Below are 16152 nucleotides of genomic sequence, written 5' to 3' on the forward strand. Positions count from 1 at the left end.
CCTCAGTGAGGAGATTAGTCCTCACGGCCGCGACGGGGAGCTGAAGGTTTAAGGCCTTAGCTGCCTTCGTCAACACTACGCTGTAAGCAGAACCCGCCTCCGAAGCCACAGTCGGGGGCGACGTAAATCCAGTGTCTGGCGAGGTGTCAATACCACTGGCCTCCCCAAGCTCATATGTCCAGTCCTGATGCGACTGGCAATCACGTGCTAGAGGGTCCTCGGACCCCTCCCATTGCTCCTCGTCACCTGGCTCCTGGAGACCAGGATTAACAGCCAGGGCCTCCTCGTGGAGATAGAAGTCTCCAAAGGCCGACGGAATCGGCGCCCAGCGGCGCCCCTCCGACTCCTGAGTAGGACCGTAGGAAACATTGGGGTCGGCAACCACATCGGCTGCCGGGGACGACACCTGAAGGGACGGCGCCGGCGAGGTCGTAAGGTCGACCGGCGAGGATCCGGAGCCGGATCCAGCGAGGTCGCGCGGCGCCGGGACCGAAGTCGCCAGCGGCGCCGGGCCCGAAGCACCCGACGTCGTCGGGGCCGAAGCGCCCGACCCGGAAGGACCTCCAGACGGAGCCGATCGGCCCGAAGGCGCCACGGGAACCGACTGAGGAGGGAGGGCCCTCATGGCCATGAGGTACCTCTCGACCTCCTCCTGCGACGCGCCGTGCCCAGGGACCCGAAGGTGTGGGGCAGGCGGCGACGCTTGCGACTCCCGCGGAGCCGCGTGGGCGGTGTCGCCCGAGTCCCCGGCCGCATCGAGCGAGCGTCGGGGCGGGTCGGAGGACCGATGGTGTCGCTCAACCTCTCATGCCTCTTACCTGAGGACTTGGAACCAGACGATCGGTGTCCACTTCCGGAACGTCGATGACTCCGACCTCGCGACCTGTCCCTCGACCTCCCGTGGGACCGGGACCGGGACCTAGAGCGGCGCGGGGCCGAGTGCCTCAGCTCGAGACGCTTGCGGGACCGCTCCCGCCTAGCCTTCGACGTCAGGGCCCGGCAGTCGACGCAGGTTCGATCGTCGTGGTCGAGGCCTAAGCACTTCAGGCACCGGCGATGGGGGTCCGTGACCGACATGAGTCGGCCGCACTTCGAACAAGGCTTGAACCCGGGCATCCCTGGCACCGATAGTCGAGACAGTCGACTAAGAGAAGATCAAAAAGGATCAAAAAACTTTTCAGTCAAAAAGTGACTGGGGGTAGAGCTTCTTCCGGATCTGCGCTAGCTGGCGCGGAAAAAAGAACTGACGTCAGCGCGCATGGGCGCCGTCTAAGTACTCCGACGACGTCATCCCGGCGCTCACGACGCCGACGACGGACGCGGAGCCGCAGACGACGCCTACCAGCGCGCAGGGGTATTGCTACGCAAAAGTTTCCGGATCCAGTCTGACGCCTGGGGATATTCTAAGGTAAGGAATCTATCACTAACGTGTCTCTTTCAGATAGACTCTTTTATCTACCTGTTTCAAGGAAGGCTTGATGTTTTATCTGTATCTGCTTTATTCATCATCTTCGATCTAGAACATACAAGATTGCTAAATAGTTTTCTTTCTTTCTTTGTGGTTTTTTAATTCTTTTTGGGACCCTGGGTTTGCTCTGCACTAAAACCTGGCCTACACCAGGTCACCTCATGTAAGTCACATGCATGAATATTCTGCCAATTAAATGAAAGCCTGTACATCCCAGAGATGGTATTCAGCAATCATAAAACAACTCATACCACAAACAAGTGATATCCTAATGAAAACTGGACACTAATTGCCATTCTGAAAAGGTGATGACACTAACAATAAACATATCATACTGTGCTGCCAACACAAACATACTGACTTCACTTTAAATGCCCAAAAGATCACAGTTAGCATGGCAGAATGAAAGTTCACAAGCCTATGACGACAGTAGACTGTAAATGTATACTTACTTTAGCAGCATTGTGATGTGATTTGTCTGTAACTTTAACTCTTTGATTGCCAGGGCAACTGGGTCCCCTTGCACCTGGGCCTCTTTTACAATTATCCCAATTTCAGCCCAGTCAATCTGGTTGGCTAAGGCACTGCGTACCACTTGGATAGCTTTGTCAACGATATCCAGGTTCATCTCAATGAATTCTCCTTTTACTTTATCAATTTCCTTTAATACAAAAAAAAGCAAAATAACTTACTGATACGTAGATCTCCAATATGTTAGTTAAAACTGCTTGCACAGAGTCGAGGAATTACACCATAGGCATTAAACCCATTTTCAATACTTGTAAATGAGTGGAATGTAAGATCAGAAGAAGTTTTTCACTTTATTATCTGAGCACCATATCCACTATCATTAAAACAACCACCTAGCTAGAGGATTCCTAATTTCTAGAAAAATATGGAACTCATGCATGGTCACTGCAGGGACTACTGGACCACGAAATGGAGAAACAGCTGCAAATCGGAGAGATCTAGCTGTAGGTAAAAGTTTTAATTTTGAGCAGCGCTCAATAGTTATAATCATGCCTCATATAAGTCATGCAAACATTTTGTATTGGTGAATTTGCAGTGACTACCATGGGCAAAAAGATTACCTTCACATTAATAGTGACGGAGGACTGAGAATGGCTATTATTTAAATCCTGCATTTGTCTCAATTACACATATGATTCTGTTGGGCGATTCAAGACATACTTTTTCATTGCATCCATAAGTGTTTTGAAAACGAGTATAAAATATTGCCGGATCTTAAAATGGAGGTCAGAAAGGTACACTTGAAGGCTTATGCCTACATTTTAAGTACATTTCCAACATTTTCTTCAATGCACTGAAAAATGATTTCTACCCTAGTGAACCCTTTTTGCCACATTAAGATAATGAAAGACTGGGGGGGGGGGGGGGGGGCTGGGGGGAATTATAATTTTCTAACATATACCTTGCAGTTTGCATGCAGCTCTTTGATGACAGTAAATAGCTCACTGTTCTATATATTAGGACTTGAACTTACAAACTGCAAGTAACAAAAGATGCTCTCTGGCAGAATCAGTAACCCACTGACCTATTTATATTGTATTCAATTTGCGATGTGCATGGTACATGTGCTTCGCAGCAGGCATAATAACCTCCTGCACTACTTTATAATGAGTCAAAACTTCCACTACACAAAACTCTGATCTCTCTGCAAAAGGGCCATCAATCACCAGAGTTATCTTGACATTTTTATAGGTGCCTGAAAATTGAGGGAGGCACGACTTTTAAAATCATATTGTACTTGAAAACACGCCCCACCCCCGCCCGAAGTCAGCGCCCGATGCAGTGGCACCGATCGCATCGCCCTAGAGCCAGACCCGCAAACGGATCTGTAGTTACATAGCAGATAGGCGCAGTTTGGTTTGGTTTTGAATGGCATCTGGTTCACTCGAACTGGTACCCATCCCAATGATGTGTCCAAATATAGTAGTACATAGTTTCTGTAGCAAATAAAACACTTCCAATTGTCTCAGAGTTCTGAAAAAAATTCGTACTTTCTGAGACAGATGTGACTGTTTCAAAACTACACAATTTTGAAGCTTCGCTTTGTGTGGGAAATGATATAAAATGGCATTAGAAAGTCCAATGATGATGGGATTCAATTCAACCAAGAATCTCTGACATAATTTTATATATTTTAGAGTTTAGAGCAACGCCCAAAGAGCTGAAAGGGCTTTAGCCACCCTCCCCCGTGTTGTGTCTCAGCCTGGGCTGATGCTGCTTCCAGGGCGCACACATCATGTTTGAGCACTGTGGGCTCCGCAGACACCTGACACCTTAACTCCGCCCCATCCAAATATTTCACAGGTCTTTAAAAGACCATTTACTTGTCACTGAAGCCTTTGTTATTTTCCCCATACCCCCTGCGTCCCCACTCTGCATATCCTTTCCAATTGTAAACAGCTTTTGCTGCCACAAAGGATGTGGGAAGACTCATGAAGAGGGGTGAAGGCTGAGGTTTTGGGGGCTGAGCTGGGAGAGAATGCTAATGTGAAAGAGAAGAAGGAGAAACTGAAAGTTTGTTGCGGGGTCAACAAATGATTTAGTTCCTCCACAATTGATAAATGCCATAATAGGAGCAGTTTAATTATATCAGAAACCCTCTTGCCAACTGTCAACACAGTGGCTAAAATGATGGGGACACGCTCTCCAGCAGAATGTTATTAGGAGCCCCTGAGTCTCTTATATATCACATACATTCATTGGCCTTAGGCTGACTGAACACCCCCCCCTAAAGGCCAGGAGCCCACTGAAGGGTTAAAGCCCTCCCTGCCTCGCAGTGGCCTCAGGGGCCTGTGTTACTCTCCTGACATGCCACCTTGCCAGAATGGATAGGCATGCCATTGAATAACGGAGAGCCGCTGCTACAAGAAAAGATGGACCTTTTTAAGTTCCCGAATTTTGGGGTAATTTAGGAGACATTAGTCCAGCACTACAGCACAGTGTATTCTCAGACTACCAGTTGCTACCCTGGTGCCCAGTTAGACAAAATAAAGAGCCTGTGAAAGCTCCCCACACCTTTATTACAATTCATATAATCATTGGAGAACTACAGGCTTTCTTCAATGAACATTTTTTAGACTTATTATCTTCAATATAACAATTAATTTCATTCGATTCTACCCCATTCCCTATTGTTGGCTTTTCATAACAACACTTCATATACAGCCAACATGAGCTGCGCGGTAAGAAAACACTTAATCAAGCATTTAACTGAAGCCAATATATATAATCATCCCGAATCCATTTCGATACTTAGCACAAAATAGATTGTTCTTTACACGTATCTTAAAGGTGACACCTTGAGAGCCAGTAAAAAAAATGCCTTTAATGGCATGGTGGCTCAGTGGACTAATGCATCCACTGCAAGGGCCTGTGTTCGACCTCATGGTCACAGGTTCAAATCCCGGTGGGTCCATTCAGCCTTTCATCCATCTGAGGTCGATAAAATGAGTACCATTGAGTCGGGTAACAAATCATCTGTTATTCAGCGCCAAGAGACCTACGGATAAATGTGCGCTTTACAAATACACGTTATGTTATGTAGTGACAATTAATAACATGTCAACATTATAATAATATTCCTAGGGCCAGATGTACAACCTTTTTGCTGCGTTCACAAATGAGAAATGAACCTGTTTGCAACCAACTGCGAAAAAGGGTGGTGTCATGTATAAACACTATTTTGCAAGTGGGTGACTCGCAAAATAGTGCTTGCGAGTCCCTATTAGACAGGGCGTGCCAAGGGTATCCCTTCCTAATAGCGAGTCAGAATGGTATGTACCATTGTTATGCAACTACATTTGCAGTCGCAAAAAACTCGCAGTTTACCACCTACTTCAAGTAGGTGGTAAGACACTTGCAAACGGGAAGGAGTCCCCAGGGGACCCCTTCCCCTTTGTGAATGGGTGCAAAAATATGTTTTAAGAGCAGGCAGTGGGCCCAGGACATGTTGTGATGCTTCAGCAATATTATTTGCTAACTACTATTACTGCATGTTAGAGGAGTCCTCCCATTGCAAACTGACACATATGTTCTTATTTTTAGATGACTGAACACCCCTCAAAAGCCAATAGAATACTGTACTCAAGGTATCAAACATGAGGGGGGAGACAAAGCCACTCTCTCAGGTGTGCTTCTTTACAGCTGTTTATCACACTCTGGCAGGTTTCTTTTCATATTTGCTTTCTCCGTTTGTCAAAATTTTTCCTATGTCTCTTCCCCTTTTGTGTTTTTCAGGCTTTTGTTCTGAAACAAAGTCTTATGATGAAAAATAAGTGCAGCACACCAAAAGTGAGTGTAAGTGAGTTCCACTTACAACAAACAGCTCAAATTAAGCACTGCCACTAAGCCTAATATTTTGAGACCTGTATATAACAGCAGACTAACCCATGAATATTTTGCAACATCCCATTGCGGAAACAAAAATTGGGACTTCAGTCGACATTGGGTCATGAGCATTTTCTGGACTTGAAATGATAAAGATTTCACAAGCAGATAGCCCTGCCACAAAATGAATCAGCGAATTGGTAAAGGGGGAGTTATAAATATGCTTTTTAAAGAGCCCTGTGAGTAACCCAGGAACAGTGTCAAATCTTCAAAAACATGTTTGTTATAATATCAAGTGCTTCCAATCTGTTTAAATTGCAAAGTTTATCACTTCTTTCTCTCATTTTGTCTGAGGATAGCTCTGACCCATTTCTGGAAATGCTTGTCCTACCCTTTTGTCGCAAGTGTTATTGCCCCCCACCTCAGCCACCACCACCCCTACGAGATTCGAGTCTAGTTGCACCCCTTGGTTGAACTTCTTTCAGTCACTCCTAAATCAAAACTTGTGTTCAGCCTTTTGAGAGCCCGAGAAGACTGGCTGAAATTCAAAATGTGCCTTTCGCAATGAATGACAGTCTTGGTGCTAGGAGTTAAAATTCTGGTCAGCACCGTGCGCTGCACTAAGGAAAGAGGGGAAAGCCACAGCGCTGCTCTGCACTGCAGGAGTTTTGGATTATCTTTACCTTCAATAAGCAGTTTTTTGGGTTTAAACAAAATGTTAAACAATAATATTAATAGGCAACATGCAGATTGATTCCAAAAAGCATATCCAACATATTACTTAAACAAATAAAATGAAATATAAATTGTACAAACGTTTTGCTTATTGTTAATACATTTTCACTTATCAATTTATTCCAAACCATATCGAGTACCAAAATCCTTAATCAGTGGTGCAATATATTCGTTTTTTTAGCCAGTGGGGCATATTCACAAATGCATTTTGTAGTATGTTAAACAGTAATCCTGTAGTACTCTTTTACATGCCTTTGTGACCCATCCCTAATGTATTTAAAACGGAATTAAATGGGAATATTAAGAGAATATTTATACAAGATTAGTACAAATAGAAATTACTGTGCCTTCTTTTCATTTGTATTAAGGGGGATTTGGACGTTTCAAGGCTGATATACTGCACATTTTACACACTCATTCGGTATCATAATTTCATATGATGGAATGAGATCCCTAAATGCTGTGCTTGCTTTCATTTCTTAGTGCTTGTTGTTTCCTTGCGGTCCACCTGTACTGTATCAGAGACCGTGAAGTGGCCTATCAGTTCTCTGTGGGGTTCGCTGGGGCCAAAAAAGGCAAGGTCGGGCAGAAAAGGACCATCTCCTGCTGGATCGTACTCTGCAACAAGATCTGCAACGCATTAGATAACAAGCATTTTCAATGCAATAGGTCTCGCATTAGGAAAGTTTGAGCTATTGGTATTGTAAATAACACATTTTTTATTCATGTGTTGGTTTTGAAAATAGCGAACATAATAGCTTTGTCATTTACAATGCAAATAGTTATAACTTTCGCAAATGTGACACCTATAGCATTTGTAATGCAATATATGTTGTATTTCCGTGACTTAGATGTATTGATATTACAAATAACAATAGCTTTTAATTTATTTAATAATTAATACTTATAAAAAAGTTAATGTAATTTATAATGGCAATAGCTTAAACTTTTGTAAATAACTTTTGTGAAGAATATTCCATTGTGACGAAAATCCAAGAACAGAAGTGAAATATTAACCTCTTTTTGTGACATTTGTAATAAAGCTTGAAACATTGAGAGAACATATTTGAACCATTTGTTGTTGAATGGCTGTACAGATTGATGCTGTGGTGGCGCTGAGTGATGTTGAGCTGGTGACGAGTGATGCTGTGGCGTTCAGTGATGCTGTGGTAGCGCAGTGATGTTGTGGTGCCCCTTGAGACCCTCTGGTTGAGTAGTGCGCTATATAAATGCCAAACTTGAACTTGAACTTAGTGATGCTGTGGTGATGCGATAGATAGAGTGAGCGTGAAAGATAACTAGAGTGAGGTCGATAGATAGATAAAGGAAGGGCGATAGATAGAGGGAGGGTAATAGATAGAGTGAGGGCGATAGATAGATAGACAGATAGCGTGATGGCGATCAGTATATAGATAGATAGATAGAGTGAGGTGATAGATAGATAGATAGATAGATAGATAGATAGATAGATAGATAGATAGATAGAGCGAGGGCGATAGATAGGTAGATAGCGTGAGGGCAATAGATAGATAGGGTGCGGGCGACAGAGAGATAGAGTGAGGGCGATAGATAGAGTGAGGGCGATAGATAGATTGATAGATAGATAGATAGATAGATAGATAGATAGATAGATAGATAGATAGATAGATAGATAGATAGATAGATAGAGTGAGGGCGATAGATAGATAGAGTGAGGGCGATAGATAGAGAGAGGGCGATAGATAGATAGATTGATAGATAGAGTGAGTGAGGCCGGTATAGATAGATAGATAGATAGATAGATAGATAGATAGATAGATAGATAGATAGATAGATAGATAGATAGATAGATAGAGTGAGGGCGATAGATAGATAGAGTGAGGGCGATAGATAGATAGATAGATAGATAGATAGATAGATAGATAGATAGATAGATAGATAGTTAGATAGATAGATAGATAGATAGATAGATAGAGTGAGGGCGATAGATAGAGTGAGGGCGATAGATAGAGTGACGGCGATAGATAGATAGAGTGAGGGCGATAGACAGATAGTGAGGGCAATAGATAGAGTGAGGGCGATAGCAAGATAGAGTGAGGGCGATAGATAGATAGAGTGAGGGCTATAGATAGAGTGAGGCCGATAGATAAATAGATAGGTAGATAGAGTGAGGGCGATAGATAGATAGATAGGTAGATAGAGTGAGGGCGATAGATAGATAAATAGAGTTAGGGCGATAGATAGAGTGAGGGCGATAGTTGGAGTGAAGGCGATAGATAGAGAGATAGATAGATAGATAGATAGATAGATAGATAGATAGATAGATAGATAGAGTGAGGGCGATAGATAGACAGATAGAGTGAGGGCGACAGATAGACAGATGGAGTGAGGGCGATAGATCGATAGACAGATAGAGTGAGGGTGATAGATCTATACATAGAGTGAGGGAGATAGATCGATAGATAGAGTGAGGGCGATAGATAGATAGATGGTTGTGTGTGTGGTTGTGGCTGTGGATGTGTGTGTTATGCTTTGTTTTGCTATGTTATATTTTGTTATGCTATGCTATGCTTTGTTTTGCTAGGCTATGATATGTTTTGTTTTGTTATGCTATGTTCTGTTGTGTTTTGTTAAGCTATGCTATGTTTTGTTGTGTTTTGTTAAGCTATGTGTTGTGTTTTGTTATGCTATGCTATGTTTTGTTATGTTATGCTAGGTTTTGTTATGCTATGCAATGTTTTGTTTTGCTATCCTATGCTTTGTTTTGTTATGCTATGATATGTTTTGTTTTGCTATCCTATGCTTTCTTTTGTTATGCTATGCAATGTTTTGTTGTGTTTTAATAAGCTATGCTATGTTTTGTTGTGTTTTGCTATGCTTTGTTATGCTATGTGTTGGGTTTTGTTATGCAATGCTATGTTTTGTTATGTTATGTTATGCTCTGCTATGTTTTGTTATGCTATGCAATGTTTTGCTTTGCTATCCTATGTTTTGTTTTGTTATGCTATGCTATGTTTTGCTATCCTATGCTTTGTTATGCTATGGCTATGCTATGTTTTGTTGTGTTTTGTTATGCTATGCTATGTTATGCTATGTTTTGTTGTGTTTTATTATTCTATGCTTTGTTTTGCTATGCCATGTTTTGTTATGCTATGCTTTGTTATGCTATGCTTTGTTATGCTATGTTTTGTTATGCTATGTTTTGTTATGCTATGCTATGCTAAGCTTTGTTTTCTATCCTATGCTTTGTTTTCTTATGATATGCTTTGTTGTGTTTTGTTCTGCTATGCTATGTTTTGTTGTGTTTTGCTATGATATGCTTTGTTATGCTATGTTTTGTTATGCTATGCTATGTTTTGTTGTGTTTTATTATTCTATGCTTTGTTTTGCTATGCCATGTTTTGTTATGCTATGTTTTGTTTTGCTATGTTTTGTTATGCTATGCTTTATGTTATGCTATGTTTTGTTATGTTATGCTATATTTTGTTTTGCTGTGGTGTTGTGTTTTGTTATGCTATGTTTTGTTATGTTATGCTATGTTTTGTTATGCTATGCTATGTTTTGCTATCCTATGCTTTGTTTTGTTATGTTATGCTATGCTATGTTTTGTTTTGCTATCCTATGCTTTGTTGTGTTATGTTATGCTATGCTATGTTTAGTTTTGCCATCCTATGCTTTGTTTTCTTATGCTGCTTTGTTGTGTTTTGTTATGCTATGCTATGTTGCGTTTTGCTATGCTTTGTTATGTTTTGTTGTGTTTTTAATGCGATGCTTTGTTTTGCTATGCTTTGTTATGCTTTGTTATGCTATGTTTTGTTATGCTAAGCTATGCTTTGTTATGCTATGTTTTGTTATGCTAAGCTTTGTTTTGTTGTGCCATGCTATGTTTTGTTATGCTATGCTTTGTTGTGTTTCGTCATGCTATGCTATGTTTTGCTATGCTTTGCAATGTTATGTTTTGTTATGTATGCTGTTTTTTATGTTTTGTTATGCTATGCGATGTTTTGTTGTGTTTTGCTGTTTTCTTTTGCTATACTTTGTTTTATGTTATGTTATGTTTTGTTATGTTATGTTTTGTTGTGTTATGTTATGCTATGCCATGTTTTGTTTTACTATACTATGTTTTGTTTTGCTATGCTTTGTTATGTTATGCTATGCTTTGTTTTGTTATGCTATGCTATGTTTTGCTATGCTATGCTATGTTTTGTTGTGTTTTGCTATGTTTTGTTATGTTATGTGTTGTTAGTTTTTGTTATGCTATGCTATGTTTTGTTATGTTATGTTTTGTTATGCTATGGAATGTTTTGTTTTGCTATCCTATGCTTTGTTTCGTTATGCTATGCTATGTTTTGTTTTGCTGTCCTATGCTTTGTTTTGGTATGCTATGCTATGTTTTGTTATGCTATGCTTTTTTATGCTATGCTTTGTCTGTTGTGTTTTGCTAGGCTATGCTTTGTTTTGCTATGCTATGTTTTGTTATGCTATGCCATGTTTTGTTTTGCTATGCTATATTTTGTTGTGTTTTATTATGCTATGCTTTGTTTTGCTATGCTATGTTTTGCTATGCTATGCTGTTTTGTTGTGTTTGATATGCTATGTTTTGCTATGCTATTATATGTTTTGTTTTTCTATGCTTTGTTTTGTTGTGTTTTGTGAAGCTATGCTATGTTTTGTTTTGCTATGCTATGCTTTGTTATGCTATGTTTTGTTATGCTATGCTATGTTTTGTTGTGTTTTATTATTCTATGGTTTGTTTTTCTATGCTATGTTTTGTTATGCTATGCTTTGTTATGCTATGCTTGTTATGCTATGTTTTGTTATGCTATGCTAAGCATTGTTTTGTTATGCTATGCTATGTTGTGTTTTGTTATGCTATGTTGTGTTTTGTTTTGTTATGCTATGCTATGTTTTGCTATGCTTTGCAATGCTATGTTTTGTTATGTATGCTGTTTTGTTGTGTTTTGTTATGCTATACTATGTTTTGTTGTGTTTTGCTATGCTTTGTTATGCTATGCTTTGTTTTATGTTATGTTATGCTATGTTTTGTTATGTTATGCTATGTTTTGTTCTGCTATGTGTTGTGTTTTGTTATGCTATGTGTTGTTATGTTATGCTATGTTTTGTTATGCTATGTGTTGTTATGTTATGCTATGTTTTGTTATGCTATGCTATGTTTTGTTTTGCTATCCTATGCTTTGTTTTGCTATGCCATGTTTTGTTATGCTGTTTTGTCATGCTATGCTTTGTTATGCTATGCTTTGTTATGCTATGTTTTGTTATGCTATGCTAAGCTTTGTTTTGTTATGCTATGCTATGTTTAGTTTTGTTATGCTACGCTATGTTGTGTTTTGTTATGCTATGCTATGTTTTGTTGTGTTTTGTTATGCTATGTTTTGCAATGCTATGTTTTGTTGTGGTTTGTTATGCTATGCTGCTTTGTTGTGTTTTGCTATGTTTTGTTATGCTATGCTTTGTTTTAGGTTATGTGGTATGCTAGGTTTTGTTATGTTATGTTTTGTTCTGCTATGTGTTGTTGTATTTTGTTATGCTATGTTGTGTTATGTTATGCTATGTTTTGTTATGCTATGCTATGTTTTGATTTGCTATCCTATGCTTTGTTTTGTTATGCTATGCTATGTTTTGTTGTGTTTTGTTATGCTATGCTGTTTTGGTGAGTTTTGTTATGCTATGTTATGTTTTGTTGTGTTTTTGTATGCTATGCTTTGTTTTGCTATGCTATGTTTTGTTATGCTATGTTTTGTTACGTTACGTTTTATTATGCTATGCTTTGTTATGCTGTGTTTTGTTATGCTATGTTTTGTTATGCTAAGCTTTGTTTTGTTATGCTATGCTATGTTTTGTTTTGTTATGCTATGTTTTGTTGTGTTTTGTTATGCTTTGCTATGCTATGTTTTGCAATGCTATGTTTTGTTATGTATGCTATGTTTAGTTTGTTTTGTTATGCTATGCGGTTTTGTTGACTTTTGCTATGCTTTGTTATGCTATGTTATGTTTTGTTGTGTTTTATGCTATGCTTTGTTTTGCTATGCAATGTTTTGTTATGCTATGCTATGTTTTGTTATGCTATGCTGGTGAGGGTGTGTGTGTGTGAGGGTGAGTGAGGGTGAGGGGGTGTGAGGGTGAGGGGGGGTGAGGGTGTTTGAGGGTGTGTGAGGGTGATGGTGTGTGAGGGTGAGAGTGTGTGAGGGTGAGGGGGTGTGAGGGTGAGGGGGTGTGAGGGTTTGTGAGGGTGAGGGTGTGAGGGTGAGAGGGGGTGAGGGGTGTGAGGGTGAGTGAGGGTGAGAGGATGAGGGGGTGTGAGGGTGAGTGGGGTGTGTGAGGGTGAGTGTGTGTGAGGGTGAAGGGTGTGAGGGTGGGTGAAGGGTGTGAGGGTGTGTGATGGGGAGTGAGGGTGAGTGGGGTGAGGGATGAGAGGGTGAAGGTGTGTGAGGGTGTGAGGTTGTGTGAGTGAGGGTGTGTGAGGGTGAAAGGGTGATTGAGGGTGAGGGGGTGTGAGGGTGAGGCTGTGTGAGGGTGAGGGGGTGTGAGGGTGAGGGGGTGTGTGAGGGTGAGTAAGGGTGAGGGTGTGTGAGTGTGAGGGGGTGAGAGTGAGGGGGTGAGAGAGTGAGGGTGTGTGAGGGTGAGGAGGTTTGTGAGGGTGAGGGTGAGGGAGGTGAGTGAGGGAGGTGAGGGTGAGTAAGGGTGAGTGAGGGTGTGTGAGGGTGGGTGAGGGTGAGTGACGGTGTGTGAGGGTGAGGTGTGAGGGTGGGTGTGAGGGTGAGGGGTGTGAGGGCGAGGGGGTGAGGGTGGGTGAGAGGGTTGTGAGGGTGAGGGTGTGAAGGTGAGTGAGGGTGTGTGTGTGAGATAGTGAGTGAGGGTGTGAGGGTAGGTGAGGGTGGGTGAGGGCGTGAGTGAGGGTGTGTGAGGGTGGGTGAGAGGGTGAGTGAGGGTGTGGGTGAGAGGTGTGTGAGGGGGTGTGAGGGTGAGGGTGAGTGTGGGTGAGAGGGTTGTGAGGGTGAGGGTGTGAAGGTGAGTGAGTGAGGGTGGGTGAGGGTGTGAGGGTGAGTGAGGGTGTCTGAGGGTGAGAGGGTGTGAAGGTGTGTGAGGTGAGGTGAGGGAGGGTGAGGGGGTGTGAGGGTGAGGGGGTGTGAGGCTGAGAGGGTGTGAGGCTGAGAGGGTGTGAGGGGGTGAGGGTGAGAGGGTTGTGAGGGTGTGAGGGTGTGTGAGGCTGTGAGGGTGAGAGGGTGTGTGAGGGTGAGAGGGTGTGAGGGTGTGTGAGGGTGAGGAGGTGTGAGGGCGAGGGTCCGAAGTAAATGGTGGCAGGACAGACATCATAGGACAGAGAGAAGAGACTGGTGGTGACTACGTTGGTCAGTATCAGAATCAGGAGGGGCAGAGTCAGCACAGTTTGCGAGGGATCAACGTGTCTAGAGGCAAAGCATAGCGGATGTAGAATTGCAGCTAGCAAGTCGAGTGTTTTCAAGCTGCGTGTCCCTAGAGAGATGGCAACACAGCAACAGCATTTGAGGAGCAAGGCTACTGTAAACAAGCACGGTAGGCTTTCACTTTCGTCCAGAAACAATCTCTCTGCATTGCTGTGGGAGGTGGGGGGGGGGCGGCGAGCGGGAGCGCATTCCTTTGAAGTCTGATGCGAGGGGCGGGGGAGCGGCAGCCTTTAAAGTCTGATTGGGGGGGGAGCGGCAGCCTTTGAAGTCTGATGCGAGGCACAGACAAATAGTGGTGTGACGTGGCTGGCGTGCACGCGCATAGATCACATGAACTGTGTCTTATCCGCAGTTTTGGCAGACTTTTCATACAGCTTACTAGAATCTCGCCGCAATGCTTACGCATTGCTTCAGCAAGACCTAAAAAGCAGCCCAAGAAGGGCTGTGAGCTCATTCCAGCAGGGACAAAGCTGCTACCATTGCGTTGGCATGAGGAGTCCCTGTCCTGGGCATCTGCCAGGCAGCTATGGGTGAAACTCCATACGCTCACAAAGTACTACTGTCTGGACAGCCAGGCTTGCAGAGACAAGCATTTTGCCCATTGAGGGCCAGATCTACAACCATCAAGATCTGTGTCACAGCAGTGACACAGTGGTTAATAGCCTCAAAAGATTCCTCAACGCCCTTGATTTCACCCAAATATGCAATAGCCCGACTCATGAGAAAGGTGCTATCCTCGACCTTATCATCGCCAAAGAGGACGCTATTCAACTGGAGTCAATTCAACCTTGTGACTGGTCAGACCATCATATCGTCTCCTTCCTTATCAATGAAAAAATTAAATTTAACCCATTGCAACCCTCTAAGCCCAAAGTCTGGAAAAGGGACATGAAGAAACTCAACCCAAACTCATTACCGCCTAACAGCTGCAATCTACTACTTCCCCCGTCCGGCGCTACGGACGTTCAACTCCTGACTGACCACTATCTAAATGCTATGTCCACAATAATCAATGAGGCTGCACCCATGCAACTGAAAAGAGTCTCGTCCAAGATCTCCAACCCGTGGTATGACGGGAGCCTCAATGAGGATAGACGGGCCATGCGAATGGCAGAGCGCACTTGGAGGTCAGACCCCTCTGCACTGCACCTAAAAAGCCTGAAGAAGCAGAGAAATGCCTACTTCAGGAAAATAAAACGCTCAAAAAGAGACTTCTTCAGCCTCCAGCTCGCCCAAGCAAAAAACCGCCCAAGGAAATTGTTTGAGTTAATCAGAACACAATCCAAAGAACAACCCCAGACAATCAGCACCATGGGCATTACACCTTCATGTGAAGAATTCTCTGCTTTCTTTAACCAAAAAAGCGACAACATAAGAAGCGATCTCCTCAATGACGCAATTCTTTACTCCAACCGACAACTCACAACAGCGCCTGAACCAAAGAACAACGCTACATGGTCATCCTTTAGCACCTACTCCGAAGAAGAAATTGGCAGATTGCTCAGCACCATGAAACCATCCAATCACCTAACTGACCCCCTTCCTGCAAGCGCTGTAAAAGACTTTACCCCTTTGCTCCTCCCACTCTGGACTAAAATCATCAATAGCTCTCTTCAACAAGGATCCATCCCTGATGCCCTCAAAGTCGGACAAGTCACACCTCTACTAAAAAAAACAACAGCAGACCCCACTGATCTAAACAACTACCGCCCTATTACAAATATTCCCACCCTCGGCAAACTGTTGGAAAAATGCGTACAGCTACAACTGACTAAACACATAGACAAGTTTGATCTCCTCAACGCTCATCAATCAGGCTTCCGTGCAGGGCACAGTACCGAAACAGCCATGACGCACATAGTGGACGACGCCCTCCAAATCCTAGACCAAAACGAAACCTGCCTCCTCATCCTTCTGGATCTCTCCTCAGCATTCGACACAGTTAAACATGAGAACTTACTCGAACTGTTAAACACAAGAATGGGCATCTCAGGGACTGTTCTCAAGTGGTTCACCTCCTTTCTACACAACCGCTCACAAAGATTCAAAAGCAACAACCTGATGTCCTCTCCGGTACCTGTATCACTAGGCGTCCCACAAGGATCCTCCCTCTCCCCTACACTGTTCAACCTAGTTATGGAACCTCTCACTACTTTGCTACAGACATCC

At 42.9% G+C, this 16152-nt stretch overlaps 1 protein-coding gene across 1 annotated transcript in view; it reads right to left on the minus strand.

The window, feature by feature from the left end:
* NEMF (nuclear export mediator factor) overlaps nucleotides 1-16152 on the minus strand; it is a 486031-nt gene that overhangs the window by 317202 nt on the left and 152677 nt on the right. Inside the window, exon 13 of the mRNA XM_086937289.1 lies at nucleotides 1921-2129. Coding sequence (XP_086793415.1) covers nucleotides 1921-2129 — 209 coding nt within the window. The remainder of the gene's footprint in view (nucleotides 1-1920; nucleotides 2130-16152) is intronic.

This window comes from Lissotriton vulgaris, chromosome 9 (genome assembly GCF_964263255.1).
Source record: "Lissotriton vulgaris chromosome 9, aLisVul1.2, whole genome shotgun sequence".
NCBI classification, from domain to species: domain Eukaryota; kingdom Metazoa; phylum Chordata; class Amphibia; order Caudata; family Salamandridae; genus Lissotriton; species Lissotriton vulgaris.